This window comes from Salvia splendens, chromosome 15 (genome assembly GCF_004379255.2).
Source record: "Salvia splendens isolate huo1 chromosome 15, SspV2, whole genome shotgun sequence".
Classification (NCBI taxonomy): Eukaryota; Viridiplantae; Streptophyta; class Magnoliopsida; order Lamiales; family Lamiaceae; genus Salvia; species Salvia splendens.
The window spans coordinates 18840958-18856830 of record NC_056046.1 but is presented as its reverse complement, the minus strand read 5'-3'; the positions used below and the strand labels follow the sequence as shown (position 1 = coordinate 18856830).

At 38.7% G+C, this 15873-nt stretch overlaps 2 protein-coding genes across 2 annotated transcripts; both read right to left on the bottom strand.

Annotated features, from left to right (window-relative positions):
- Nucleotides 1-495: 495 nt before the first annotated feature.
- Nucleotides 496-1574, bottom strand: LOC121767708 (GATA transcription factor 5-like). The gene is made up of 3 exons (XM_042164033.1): nt 1452-1574; nt 1146-1367; nt 496-1030 (listed from the first exon to the last, which is right to left on the bottom strand). The coding sequence occupies exons 1-3, from the start codon at nt 1521-1523 to the stop codon at nt 590-592; spliced, it is 735 nt and encodes a 244-aa protein (XP_042019967.1). The 5' UTR covers nt 1524-1574; the 3' UTR covers nt 496-589.
- Nucleotides 1575-3608: 2034 nt separating this feature from the next.
- LOC121766600 (probable leucine-rich repeat receptor-like protein kinase At1g35710) lies at nt 3609-5687 on the bottom strand. Its single transcript, XM_042162882.1, has one exon. It carries the CDS (start codon nt 5595-5597, stop codon nt 3666-3668), a length of 1932 nt encoding a protein of 643 aa, XP_042018816.1. The 5' UTR covers nt 5598-5687; the 3' UTR covers nt 3609-3665.
- Nucleotides 5688-15873: the final 10186 nt, after the last annotated feature.

The following is a 15873-nucleotide window of genomic DNA, read 5'->3' as shown; positions in this document are numbered from 1 at the left end:
TCGCAGATTTTGATTGCGCTACTCCAATAATATTCCACGTATAGCATCGCATTTATACACACATGTCAAGTGTCAACCAATATAGCTGTAAAAGCTAGTAACAACAAAGATCTAAATCCACAAAAAGTTGGTTAATACAGAATGTGTAGTTGAATAATCCTATGGCTAGGGGGTTCACTTTGCAAAATTAAATCTTATAATTAAATATGCATCATATTTGGTTCATAAGATTGAATCATATAACTTAATCCTAGATGGATAATCTCATGATAATTAGTCATAATCTCTTCCTCCAACTAAAATAATCTCACAACTTAATTTTAGATGGATAGTCTCTTGATATTTGTCATTGCAACCGAACACGAACCTATTGTAACAATGAAATAAGTTTTAATTAAACCAAAACCCAACCCAACCACCATGTGTGGTTCTCTTCACTAGTTAATTTTTAGGCAAGAAAACATGATCTCAAAATAAAGAATTAGAAAGAAACGATTAAAAAGGAGAAATTAGAATTGGAATTACATAGAAAAATATTTTTTGCTATCTCAACTAACAATAAACATAGGCCCATTAAAAGAATGTACAGTCACAAAATTCCATCGGAATTAGAAAGCTCCTTCTTCCGCCGCATCTCCAAAACTTTCCGGTGATTGTTCGAATGCCTCTCCGTCGAGAAATACGGGCTGCAAGCCGGCCGATACTCCGGCACCAGCCTCCCCGACTTGTACCTCACGCCGCAGGCGTTGCACAGCGTCTTCGCCCCCTCCGGCCCCGCCCGCCACTGCGGTGTCTTCGTCGCCCCGCAGTGGCTGCACCTCCTCCCCTGCGCCGCCCCTCTCTTCTTCTCCGAATCCAACGACGTCGTCGAGGACACGTGCCACACGCGCCTTCGCTTTGTTCGCGCCTTGGTTTGAACCGGATTCGTGAAGCACGGCTGCGCCTCCGATTTCTCCGCGGCGAGGGCGTAATCGGGAAAGGAGTCGTCCATGAAATGCGATACCCATTCTAAACTCTCCAAACCCTCCGCCTGCGAATTTTTCTCATTTTTTTCAGATTCTGCTTAATTCTCCCCCCAATTTCGAAACCGCGATTAACACTGATGATTTCAGACGATGCGGAAATAAAATTGAAATCAATTGCACCTGGAAGCAGATCTCGCCGAGGTCGTTTGAGGGAAAAGCCGCTTCTTCTTTCTCCGGAAAAAGAGGCGAGGGTTTCAGCTCCGTTTCTTCCAATTGGTGCTCTTCGGTTTCGGAATAGCCGTTGGAGAAATCGAGGAGCTCGTCGACGCTGAAATCATCGCCGGCGCAGCCAATCTCCGCCACAATTGCACTTGTGGAATCCTCTCCTGCTGATTCCATAACCTAATTGACAAAAGCAACATGCAAAAAATCATCATGCAGTACATACACAAGTTACAGAGGCGAAATTGGAGAAAATTGAGGTACCTGGAAATGAGAGAAGTGATGAAATTGGGGGAAATTGAAGAGGAAATGGTGGTGGTGAGTTGGGTAAAACATTGAATGTGTGTGTATCAGAGAGAGAAATACTGTGAGAGCAGCACTCCACAGTAAAAACATACGCATATACAGTAAAAACAAAGATGATGTAGCATAAATACAACTATTATCTATATTCCTTTTTTTATAAAAACATGAATTTAATTTATGTTTTGAGTTTTCATAGCTTTCCACGTTTCGATTAGGGGTGGGTAGGTACGGTATACCTTACCGAGACCATCATACCGTATACCTTACCGAAAATTCGATATGAGAAAAAATCATACCTTTACATTACCAAAATTTTCGATATACCGAACTTCGGTATACCTTATTTTCGGTATGACCGATTTCAATATTGATACCATACCTTATTTTCAGTATGTCATATCTAAATTCGGTATACCGTACTGTTGCGGTATACCAGAGTTTTACGGTATATCTGACTACAATACGACATACCAAAATATAATTATTTTGTAAATAATTCTAAATACAAACACAAATGAAAATAAAATTTCAAAAATACTTAGAAAACATGAAATTTAATCAAACTCAAACATATTCAATAAAAAAAACTGCAACAATTAAACTCCACGCAATCACACAACGTTCAACGATATTTGTTTGGAACTAATTTAACTAAAATCTTATATTTGTTTGAAACTAATTGATTCAACGATATCAAGTTTTCCTAATTGAACATGATTACCCGACAACTATAATGAGACAATATTTGATTGCTACATGTAAATATTTATTTGTTTGGTAAAAGTATGAATTTAGTTGATATAATTTGGCATATATTGATAACGGTATATACCATATTTTCGGTATATACCTAAAATTACGGTATATACCGTATTTTCGGTATACCCCGGTATACCTCGGTATATGTAAATTCATACCGTTACCGTACCGAAATAAATCGGTAAGGTATGATACCTTACCGAAAATTGCGGCATACTGAAAATCCGGTATTTTCGTTATTTTTTCGATACAGTAAGGGAGGTATTTCGATATTTCGGTATTTTTACCCAGTCCTAATTTCGATTACTATAGTACTTTTCACATATCGATTTTTTTTTCATTGATTTAACATAGTATTATTATTTGCAAAGGGAAGTTGAATTTCGGGTAAAAATAAAGAGGAGGATGAATGTTATTGAAAATGTATTATCATATGAAAATATAAGTAGCTGGAATAATGCTGGGCCATTCTGTTTGACTAATCTCGTGATTTCGCATTGATAGGCGGAGTTATTCAGCATTTTCCCGCTCTAATTTTTATGATTCAAATTTGTTTTCCAATTTTGGACTTACTAATCAAACTCAATAATCTCTCTCTAATTATGTGATCACTTTAGGAGCCGTACCATGAAAGAATTGTGAAGTGGAAATGCATTACAAAAATCACCTTGTAAGCTGAGAATATGGCTACGTCTAAACCTAAGGAAAATAAATGTATGAATCGAAAATTTTCTATTGAAGCTTGACTGATTTTGGGATTGCATAAATTTTTTTACTAATCTCTCTGGATAACTTTAAATTACACATTTTTTAAAATGTCTCACTCTGGATAACACATTTTTTAAAAAAATTTACTACTATCTCCATCCCACTCTAAGATTGACGTGATTTTGGGAGTGCACAATTTTTTTTATTATACTAATTTATTAGGAATATAATTTTATAATTTAAATGAGAGAGTTGTTTGGAGCGGAGAGTGGGGGAGTTTAATGTTTTCTCAAACTTATGGTTTTTCTATAATTATGACTATTATAAAATTAGTTAGTTCACATAATGAATTAAAATGTAAACAAACACTAACCTAAACTTAATTGTGGATATGGGCCTTTTAACTTGCAACTTAGAATATGAATACTACTATCTCATAGCCCAAACCCTATTTATTTTTTCAAAAATACAATTGCATTCATTATTATTATCAAATAGTCTTACGCTTAAGAATAATTTGCAATTTATGCCTAAATGATAAATATACTAATGTTTCGGTCATGTTAAAACTCAAATTCAAATACTATAAAATTTCATAACCGATCAAGATAAGTCAGATTAACAAGAAATTAAAAATAAAGAATGTGATTAAACCAATAAGATAATTAATTATATTCCCTTCTCCAATCAAGCTGAAACACACAATTAGTCCTTACATGGAGCAAGTGGAGCTCCACACAAACCAGGATTCCCAGCAAAAGACGATGCCGGAATCTTGATTTTATGCAGCGGAATCTCCCCACTCAACCGATTCCTCGAAACATTAAACTCACTGAGATGCCCAAGATTCAAGATTCCCTCCGGAATCTTCCCGCTCAAGCTGTTTTCCGACAGCATTACAGTTTCCAGAAGTTTCGCCTCGGCCAGCTCCTCCGGAATCTCCCCAGACAGAGCGTTGCCTTCGAGTTTCAGCACCTGAAGATACCCCAATTTCCCCAGAGATTCCGGAATCTTCCCTCCCAACGGATTGTGCGAGAGAATCAGAGATCCCAGATAGCCCATAACGCTCAAATTTCCAATTCCGGCGTCGATGGGGCCGGAGAAGTTGTTGTGTGAGAGATCGATGGAGTTGAAGTGGCCGAGGGCGAAACCAGCGGCCTTCGAGAACACCCGCGTCATCCTCCCGGAGAGCATGTTGGAGTGGAGGTCGAGATCGGAGAGGCGGGAGAGGTTTTGGAATTGGTGAGGGAGTGAGGAGTGGAATTTGTTGTTGGAGAGGTTGAGGAACGAGAGGTTTGTCATGTTTCCGATCCATCCCGGGAGTTTCCCGGTGATGGAGTTGCCGGAGAGGTCGAGAGTGGAGATGGATGACAAGGATAGCCACTCGGGGAGGTGGCCGACGAGGCCCGTGTGCCTGAGGTGGAGGTGGAAGAGGGAGAGTTTTTGTAGCCATGGAGGGATGGTGTGGAGGGAGAGAGGGTTGGAGGAAAGGTCTAGGTCTTGGAGGTTGCGGTTGGTGGCGAGTTCGGGTGGGATTGGGCCGGAGAGCTGGTTTTCGGATAGGTCTAGGGTTAATAGATTCTCGAGCCGGGATAGGGTTGGTGGGATTTTACCGGTGAAGGTGTTGTTGGAGAGGTATATGGCCTTGAGGTCGGTCATGTGGCCGATGGTGGTGGGGATGTTTCCGCTGAGATTGTTGTTTTCCAGGATCAGGCTCCGAACCCTTTGTAGGTTGCCGATGGAGCTCGGGATTGGGCCGGAAAGAGCGTTGTCAGATAGCACGACAAATTCGAGGGATTTCATGTTTTCGATGGATGGTGGGATACTTCCGTTGAGGCGATTGTTGTTGAGATCCAATTCCATGAGATTGGATAGATTTCCTATTGATGTTGGTATGGGCCCCGATAGCTGGTTTTTTGACATGTCAAGGCTTACGAGGTTTTGAAGCCTTCCTATTGACTCAGGTACGCTTCCGCTAAAATTGTTGTCGTGGAAATCGAGGTATCTTAGCTCCAGCATTGCGCCTATCGAGGGTGGTATCGATCCGGACAACATGTTCTCTGCGAGCCAGAGTTGAGAGAGAGATGTCATTTTCTTGAAAAGATTTTGGGGGATCGGGCCCGTGAGATGGTTGTTGCTAAGAAAGAGGTTTTGTAACCGACTCAAGCCCTCTATGGAGCTTGGGATTGATCCTTCGAGATCGTTTGAATTGAGAAACATGTGGCGCAACTTAGTAAGCTTGCCCAATTCAGATGGGATGTGGCCCTTTAAGTTCTTCAGATTGCCCAGATTGAGAACTTGAAGGGAAGAGAGATTCCCAAGAAACGGGGACAATGTTCCTGACATTGAGGTGTCCACGGGCGAATCAGAGTCGGAATAAAGCCCGGGACGGGTCAAATTGAGGACTCGACCCGAGGAAGGGTCACAAGCGATTCCCTCCCATGTAGTGCAACAATCTTTGTGAGGAATCCAAGAGTGGAGCAATTTCAAGGGATCGGAAGTGATTCTTCTCTTGAAATCGAGGAGCGCCTCACTATCCGTAGGGTGGCAGGCTCGAGATTGTCGAATCCCGAACCCGAAGGAATTAATGTGGAAGACGAGGAGGATTATGAAGTATTTGGTTGGATGATTCGCCATTGACAAGATGAAAAGAGGTGATTTGATGGAGAAGTATATATGAATATAAGTTTGGCTTTTAGGTATGCAGTTTTCTCTTTGTAATCTTGTCGTGACTATGTTAAGGTGAGGAATATTTTCCGAGCTTTTCCACCATAATATATTGATAGTTTTGATTTTGCAATTTGTCTTTTTCTTGAAAAAATGTACTATTCTCTTTATTAATGAGTGGGGGCCAAACACATCATGATTCTTGATGTAAACAAACAAAGCATGTAGTTTCGATCACAAGTAACCATTACAAGTATTAGAAAAATCCTCCTTTCAGTTTAAAAAGTTGGTAGTTAATATAAAATAATTATTGTACATTCATGTATTGTACTATGCGAAAAATGATATTCATAACAAATTCCAATTCAGATAGATTTCACAGTTCGGATCAATTTTGAGATTTTACCGAATTTATATGATCACTTAATAAAGTCCAAAGATATTGTAATAAATGTAGTAAAAAAGCATTATTCAAAATGATAACATAATACTACTATTCTTTATAGTTAACATTTTGCAACAAATAAAAAGGTTGAATTACCAATCTTCTACCACAAAGAATAACAAGAAATAATAAATAAAGAACTTTTTTAAGTGAAATAATAAACTAGGAATTTAAATTAAAGACTCACTTATATTATTGTTGGTAAACTTCAACCAAATTGGCAAAATCTATCATAATTGCAATTTAATAAATTAATTATGAGATTCACATATATGTCGGTAAACTTCAACTAAGTTTACAAAATCTACCATAATTGCAATTTATGAAATTAAAAAATTAAGCCTTAAGAGACTCACTCATATGTCGGTAAACTTCAACCAAGTTTACTAATCTATCATTATTCCAAATTCATTACTACTAAATTAATACTACTTACAACTATATCATCTTTAAACAAGTTTCCAAAATAGAAAATTCCCACCATACTTTGAGGTTTGGCCTTAATTTTTTGTTACTAAAATGATGAAAAATATTCTAATAATAATGGCATGTAGCTACAAATCACATGACAAAGTATGGGGAAATTAAATTCCCATAAATTTGCTAGATGAGGTTAGTGTGTGTCCTGTGTTGTGTTGGTAGCTTTCGTAATAGCATGTGAAGTGTTTCAAAAGGTTGTGACGATGCATTTGGGGGATTTCTCTCATCTCTTTAATTTGTATAATAATTATAACATCAATAAATGGAACTAATTAAACAAGCTTAGTTTGGACGTTACTTTAACTATACATAATTTAATGATTCCTACACATTTGTGTGTGGATGAACTTTTATTTCCTTTGTAAAATGATTACAGAAAATAATTCATATTGTGGCGTTGCTTTAATAATAAACAGGGACATAACTAGAACTTGAAATGAGTCGGTGCTGAAATTTAATGACAAATACAGTAGGATGCGCGATGCTCCTAAAATTTCCTATAGCGACTTATCTTTCTAGTGGTCTGCAATGGTGTATATAAGATTTTCGATTTGTGAATTCAAAGAAAATATTACTTCATACAAGTATACTAATATCTTGATACTCATATACCAAGAGTTTGCATATTGAGTTGTTAATATATTAATTTGACATAATTATGGTACTCCAAGCGCCATTATTTTCCCTACTTTGCTCCAGTTTCAAATATTAATAATATAATTTTAAATTGGTAGAAAAAATTAATAAAATATAAATTATTTCATATATTAATTTTATAATAATATATGAGTAGACGGTGAGTTTATTAAAATTGATAAAGAATAAATAAATATGTATCGACATATAGACAAAAATAAAATGAGACGCATAATTTTGAATTCAAAATTAATACAAGTTGATTAATATGAGATATTATTATAATAATAAAAATTTTAACTATAGTAATTAATTCTTATAACAATTTTAAAGATAGAGAACAAATACGTAAGCTATCAGTAAAGGAATTTTAAACGTCTCTGTTCCCTCTGTCTATACCCCTCTTTCCCCCTCTCTCCTCTCTCCTCTTTCCCCTTTCCCCTTTCCCCTTTCCCTTCTCTCTCTCCTGCATTTCTTCCGGGTAGGGATCCTCTGCTGTGCTGAACAGCTCAGCACAGCAGCCCCGGCTACCTCACACAAAAAATAAAATAAGTAAATAAATAAAAATAAATTTAATTAAATAAATATATATTATTTTAATTAATTGTGAGAGGCAGCAGGGGCTGCTGTCCTTTTCACCTTTTCAGCACCGCAGCGGATTCCACCCCATTTCATTCTCCATTCATCCCTATAAATAAAATCCAGAAACACACAGGTAAATCTGGGAGGACAGCACCGGCCAAGCCCCCGCTGGAGCGACGGCTTGGCCAATGCTATCTCCGTCCCTGATAATAAGGCATGGTGATTAGCCTGCACTCATTATTTGCGACTAGTATTTCCTCTCTTTTTTTGTGTGCCAAAATATATGATCTTGTTTTATTTGCATAGTAAAATACATCACGATATGAGTTTATGTCTTGTTTTCAATTTTAATTCAATCATAAAAACTTGTCATCTTCTAATTTTAGTAAGTTTATCCATCTAAGTAAATTTTATTTTCTACTAAAAAATACTAAATTTATTTATTTTTTTCAATGTGTACTTCTCCAATTTTATACCAGAAACTCGTACCGTATAGAGAATGAATGCAGAAAATATGGAAAATGCAGAAAATTATGTGTTGAAAACTATTGAGTATGTGGGCTATAAAAAGTAGGGTTGGAATGGTACGGCATACCGCGCCGAAATGGTCATACCGTATACTGTATTGTACCGTGCGGTATGACCAAAAACCATACCTTTACCGTACCGCTTTTGTCGGTATACCAAAATTTAGATATCGTTACCGTACCGCTTTTGTCGGTATACCGTACCGTGATTTCGGTATACCGCAATATGCGGTATACCGCGGTATACCGTGATTTCCGGTATATACCGCAATTGCGGTATATACCGTATTTGCGGTATACCGTGTTATTTGTGGTATATACCGCAAATTTACAGTATATACCGTAAATTTGCGGTATGATGCGGTATAACGCGGTACATTGCGGTATATACAAAATGCATACCTTTACAATACCTAAAACTGTCGGTACGGTATGATACCGTATCGAAAAGTACGGTATACCGAAAATTCGGTATTTTTTATATTTTTTCGGTACGGTATTTCGGTATATTTTTCCAGACCTAATCAAAAGCCCCATCAATATACTGTCACCTAGTACAAATAATTTGATATACTATGTATCTATATTGTTTCCAACTTTCTTCATTCGTCGATATGGATGGTTTGCAACCCAACATACCTCCCCTCAAATCAAGATCATATTAGAACACAGTCCATATAGTCATTCCAGGCTCAACCTAACCTGCATCATCCTAGGCCCTACTCCATGAGTCATCCAAGGCCCAACTCTAACCCAAGTCTTTTAGAGCCCAACTCTAACTAAGACTCTTATACCAATTGTTAGGATCTTCGATTTCATATTAGTTTAATATTGTCTACTTTAGATCAAATCATGCCGATTTATTTTTACATTATTCACTAAAAGTCTCAAACTAATTGGGTCAGACAACATTTACGTACAATATTTCCAATTTCCATCATTCTCAAATATAACAAACACACTACATGCATTATATTCACGTTACTATAATGTTTCCGATTGCCATCATTATCAAATATAAGATGAATTTGCAATTAACGCTACACGCATTATATTTATCTAAACATATTATTTTTCTTAATAATCAATGGACTTCTTCTCAAAGAACAAATACTTCTATTACACTATTGTGACTTATGAGGCAGACAATAATTTTGTTCCTCAATTAATAGAGGCAGAGTCTTAGGTCATCCACAACGCTGTCACTAAACCGTCCTTTAACCGTCCCTTAAATTACTATTCACGGGCCCCACTGTACTTTTTTACTTCATCCCTTAACTAAGGGACGGAACCTGCATTCCTCCGTCCCTTAACCGTTCCTTAAATTACTATTCATTCAATTTCATTTTTTATTTTTATTTCCAACCAAATTCAATTAAAAAAAACACACTTCATTAAAAATAAAATAACATTACAACATTAAAAAATACAACTTAAAATTTAAAAAAAATAAAAAAAGTCATAATTAAAATACTAAAAAAATAAAAATGACATAATTTAAAATACAATTTTATAGAAAATAAAAAAACTACTCCACCGGCGAATCATCCCCCGAAGGCGGTGGAGGTGCACTGAAGCTGTGAGGAGGCGGAATGCCAAGTTGTGCTGCCATAAACGTAATTCCGTTAAGCCAGGCTTGGTATTGGGCGGGCGTCATGCGGGAAGTGTCCGCCATTGTGGCAGTCATGTACATGGCCATAAGGGAGTTGGAGGGTCCCCCCGAGCCCGAGCCCGCCTAGCTTGATTCGGCTCGGCCCCTCCTCCCTCTAGCCGCCTTTGCGGCATTTCTCCCTTGCGGCCGACGGCGCCCAGGGGAGGAACCCCCGACATCGTCTGCCGGGGTCTCAACCTCCTACGAGGCAAACTCTTGTGGTCCGCTGCCCGAACCGCCCTCACCAGACGAGTATTGGCCACTCGCCGTGTGCTTCGTGCGCTTCAAGGTCGAGCCCGTGCTGGACCGCACACCGCCGACCCACCTTTCCTCGTCCATGACGACCTCCCAAACATCGACATATTTGAATTGTTTGCTGGTGTCGTCGTAGTAGAATCGCAAAGCCGACCTCAGAATGTCGGCTCCCGTGGCTCCGCTTTGGTAATGAGCCGCTTCATTCTTGTGGATGGCGCAGAATCGTTTGACCTCTCTGTCGACTCGGTCAAAGTGAGCGCGGAGCATCTTATATGTGCGGCGGCGGGACCCTTTCGGCTTAATCTGGTGGTAGGCCTCGGTGACCTTTTCCCAGAAGCACTTCCGGGGTTGTTGATTTCCGACGATGGGATCGTACGAGACGTTGATCCAGGCGTTGTACACCGCCTCGGCGCGTGGCACGACGTCTCGCCACTTGTCACGTCGTGACGGAACACGGAACGGACTGGGGACGAGACGGCGCTGCAACGTGTCACGTCGTCGTCCCGTCCCTCCGTGACGGAATACGGGCCACCCGCGTGACGCGTTGCGGGTGGCCTTAGGCCATCAGCAATTATGTCTGTTATTCATCTCTTATTAATTTCTTAACTACATTATTTATGAATCTCACACTACTTTTTTAACTTTATCTCTTATTAAAGAGACATCACATGTCACCTTTCATCTCTTAACTATCTCTTCTCATAATAGTTCACAGATTTCGCTATTTCATTTGCTTTTTTTATTTTTTTCCAACCTATTTGATTTAAATTTAATTTAAACATTATTTTAAAATAAAATAAAACTATTAAAAATTACATAATTAAAATTTCTTTTCATTGTTTCTAATAATCATTTAATGAAATTTGATTAAATTATTTATTTAATTTAATTAAAATTTGAGATTCATTAAATTTTATATTCACATAGAAATAAATTTAATTAAAATTTAAATTGATATTCAAATTAAATTAAAATAAAAATTGATTTTTAAATCGGGCAACAGAAACCCATGCTAGGGGAGAGTGGGCTTCACTGTCCAACAAAAGTGCACCACATTTGGGGGGGGGGCGTTCACCCCCGGCGTCACACTGAACGAGACAAGAGAGTTGCAACACTCTCTCGCCGAGCGCCAAGAAGAGATCAAGCCAACCGCGAGACGCGTTGCGGATGCTTTTATGCCCTATCCTTCAATTTGTATTTATTATTACTATTTTAATTCTAGCTTATTTTATATAAGTTGCAATTTTAATTAAAATATTGATTTCATTAAATAAAGAAACTTCATATAAATTTTAATCCAATAAACTTCACTAGATTTATACCTTAATTAAATTTATATGCTAATTGTATTATTGTAACATTCCTAGTTCAAAACATATAGTATTAAATTGCATATTCATATATGTTATTATTCTTTAGATAGAATACACTATATTTAATGGTCGTTTATACAGAAAATATTTTATTAATTATGAGGAGATGATATAGTTAAATAAAGAATTTATATATTATTAAATGATTATAAAACAAAACAAAATAAAAGTACTAATGAATTGCAAATGAGAGTTCGTACATATGATGGTAAGAGCATCTACAGTGGGAGGGATGTCCTGACGGACTTTCCAAAAATACCTCCTGCCACATCATAAGGACCTCCCACTGCACTGCCACGTCATAAGGTCATCCCACTGAACAATGGCGGACATCCCGACGGACATCCACAATAATAAAAATTCACAAATTCACCAAATTAAACAATTTACGGATTAAAATTTTGACACGAATACGGAGAAAATGCAACCACTTTATTTATAAAAAAATATACATAATTATTTTTAAAAAAATACATAGTTAAAAAAAATAACCCCAAGCTTCGACAAATGCGGCCCCCGTCTCACTCCTCGTCTTCCCCGTCGCCAGTCCCGTCATCCCCGTCGCCAGTCCCGGCGCCACTCCCGGGCAGGGGTGGCATCCCTAAATCGGCCCGTAGAGAGTCGATGGCATCCTTCAACATCATCTTGTATAGGGGATCCGTCGTTGCATGCCACTTGTCCATGGTGTCTAACAAGCTCTGCGTTTGTTGCATGCGGGAGAGATGGTTGAGCTCGGGAGTGACCTGAGAAAGAGCTTCCGATTGGACCTCGTGGGACCTGCTGGCGCTTCCCCTAGCCATCCGCATCGTGGTCTTTTGCCCAACCGGGCGACAACGGCAGGAAGACGATTGAGGGGTCGGGAACTCAGCCTCGGCGTCCGGGAGTTCGTGGGAACCGGCACTGCTGCTGTACACACCAGAGGTGTTGATCTTTTTCCGCTTCGGCCAGCCAGCTTCAACACCCGCACTAAACTTGGCGGAAGTCTGTACCACAAGATAGACCTCTCAATATTTGAATTCCCTGAAACCCAATTCACTGTCGGGGTACTGCTGGTGAGACAGAACCTTCACATCATCGGCAGACATGTCATTGGTTGGCGTGCGGAGGTTGTTTTGGTAGATGCCAAAAAATCAGCTGAGGTGCCTCATCAGTCGTTCCCACTGTTTCCGGCATTGCTCTCTATCGTGAGGCTTCCCACCAGGCGGTTTGAATTGGAGGTAGCTTTGGCTAATGCGCCACCACATTCTGTCGATATGCTGGTTAGCCCCGATGTAGGGATCCCCGACTACACCGACCCAGGCCTTCGCCAGCGCGACGCACTCCCTTATGCTCCAGATGGTCCTCTTTCTCCCACCGGCTTCCTCTCCCCCCCTCGGCCCTCGCCCACCCTCGTTCCCCTCACGCGAGGACGAAGTAGTGTCCTTGCCCTTCTCTTTGCCTTGCTTCCGCGTCCTCCCTGCCGTCGGTGGCATCTCAGTGGGAGACTTCCTGACCGGAGATATCCCCAACTACTCAAAAGAGAAAGTCTCAATGCCGGTGAACTGAGTCTCCAGAGGAGTACTCTGGGGGAATCACTAGACAATAAATCCATTTATAGGCAATAGACATTGTCCCCAGGTGATCGGGGGACCCCCTGCCTGCTCCCCCGCAGCGACAGGCATGCCCTGCATCATCCCGGACATTTGGGGCATCATCCCCGTCATTGCGGCACTCACCCCGGGCATTTGGGGCATTATCCCACCCATCCCTGCACACCAAGGGGCTACATATTGTACTACCCGAGCATCATCCCCGCCATTTGGGGTTGGGGCATCATCGGCGCCATTCCGGGCATCATCCCGGACATCGGTGCACTTCCGCAGGCGTTTCCCCCAACTCTAACGGGAAACGTCGGCGTTTGTGACTCGCTCGTGGCGGGGGAATCACTATAGTGGTGCTCCATTTATCTTCAAAAGAAATGAAAGTAGAGAGAGAGAAACTCGTTAAAACAAGTGGTGCGAATGAAATGAAGTTCAACGAGCCGCATCTATAGAGTTTTTTAAAAATTAAAAAAAAATAAAAATTGGGACGTCCGTCGTGGCACGACGGACGTCGTCGGAAAGGCGTGGATCTGCGGTGTCCGCAAGCGACGTCCGCGTCTGCCTCCCGCACGCCTAATGACAGACGTTCCGCGCGGATGTCTAGCATGCCGATCCGACGTCCGTAAGGACGTTTTTATTCATTTTATTCATTTAGTATAGTAATGTACGTCTTAAGATTGCTATTTTATTCATTTAGTATAGTTGAAGTTATTTACATTATTTTAATAATCAAGAATAGCTCTTTTTGGAAACTTAATAATTTTCCATAAGATGATTCAAACCTAGCACTCTTTCCTTGTAGTGCACGTGTCATATATAGTGATGTGTGAGACAGTAAATATTGGAGTATATAACAAATTGTTGGCTATGGCTAGCTATGATAAAATTTTCTTCTTATTATATATAATGAGTAACTCATGTATGCATTCATGTAGCTGATATAAATATGTAAAATGAATTATGCAGTCAAAAGCCATCATAATTATTATATTATATAAAGTAGAATTGTTAGTCGGTTTAACCGATTATGAATCCCTATAAATGGTTACATTAATTTTGGGTGCGCGGCCCCCACTACAGAGAGCCACGATCGGTGGCTGGGAGCCGAGAGCCGAGAGGGAGCCGCGGCCGCGGCCTTCACGCGGCTCAGCCGTGTGTTCCACGGCCCACCACTGCAGCGGGCCGCATTTCGTGGCCCATCCACCGATTTTTATTTTTATTTTTTTGCTTCTTTTTTTTATAAATACACACCATTTTTCCTCCATTTTCGTTGTATAATTTTCTCATTTTAATATAATACAACGAAGTTCTTGTTAAACTTTTTTTGGGTTAGGTTGTGAAATTTTTTTTATTTACAATCCAAATTGTTTTATTTTAATTAAAATTATAAATATCATATATTATAGTCTAATAAAATTTATTGTAGTTAAATTATAAAATATTATTAAAAAGTAAATAAATTAATTTTTATTTTGGAGTGGGCCACATTTCGTGGCCCTTGTTATTTACCATTGTGGAGAGTCCAGGAGAGCCACATTTGATGGCCGGGTCAACTTTGGTGGCCCTATTGTGGACACTCTCAGTGGAAGGTAGAGCAATTCAAGAGAAGAAAAATAAAATAATTAAAAAGGTAACTGAAAGGGGATTTTATCGTTAAATTCATTCATGCTATTTTACACACTCGCATATGTATTTATATGTATAACTGCCATATTAAAAAATTTTTACTAAATAGTATTAGTATTGAATGAGACAAGATCAGAAGATCAGTTAATCAATCTATCATAATCATTTGTATAAATCACACTTTTAATTTTATAAGCAATTCAAGAGAAGAAAAATAAAATAATTAAAAATGTAATTGAAAGGGGATTTTATCGTTAAATTCATTCATGCTATTTTACACACTCGCATATGTATTTATATGTATAACTGTCATATTAAAAAAATTTTACTAAATAGTATTAGTATTGAATGAGACAAGATCAGAAGATCAGTTAATCAATCTATCATATAATCATTTGTATAAATCACACTTTTAGTTTTACGTATTTTATGTAAAAGTATTACGTGTTTTATGTGGTTTTTTTAGGTAAAAGTTTTACGTGTTTTGGTTGATTGCTATGTGTTAATTGGAGTAAATATTTGAATTATACGACGTGAGCCTGAACTGGTTATGTGTTATTTGATATTGATGGTGTAATATGATGTGGATATGTGATTTGTGCAATGGATATGTTTATCTATAGTATTAGAGTCATTGATGAAATATATGGATATGTAATTGATGCAATGGATATGTTTGATGTATGGTATTGGAATTATTTGAATCATAGGATTAAAGAGGATATTTGACTGTCTTACTCTGGATTTGATATACAATGGCAATAGACCTACGGGTCATATACAATGATAATAGACCTACAGGTCAAAGCAAAAGAGCAAAGAGGGAACTTCGTGGAAAGGTCAAAGCAAAAAGAGCAAAGAGGGGCCTTCGTGGAAAGGTCAATACAAAGAGGGGCCTTCGTGGAAAGGTCAAATGAATATAAGGGACCTACGAGTCGTATACGATGAAAATTCCGGGCAGATACCCGGCTTGATTAGTCACATAATATTAAAATGATCATAAAGGCATATGCATATGGATGTGAAATTGTTTATGATATTTATTATTTCTAGTTATATATATAATGTCAACGCTATTTTGGGTGACACTG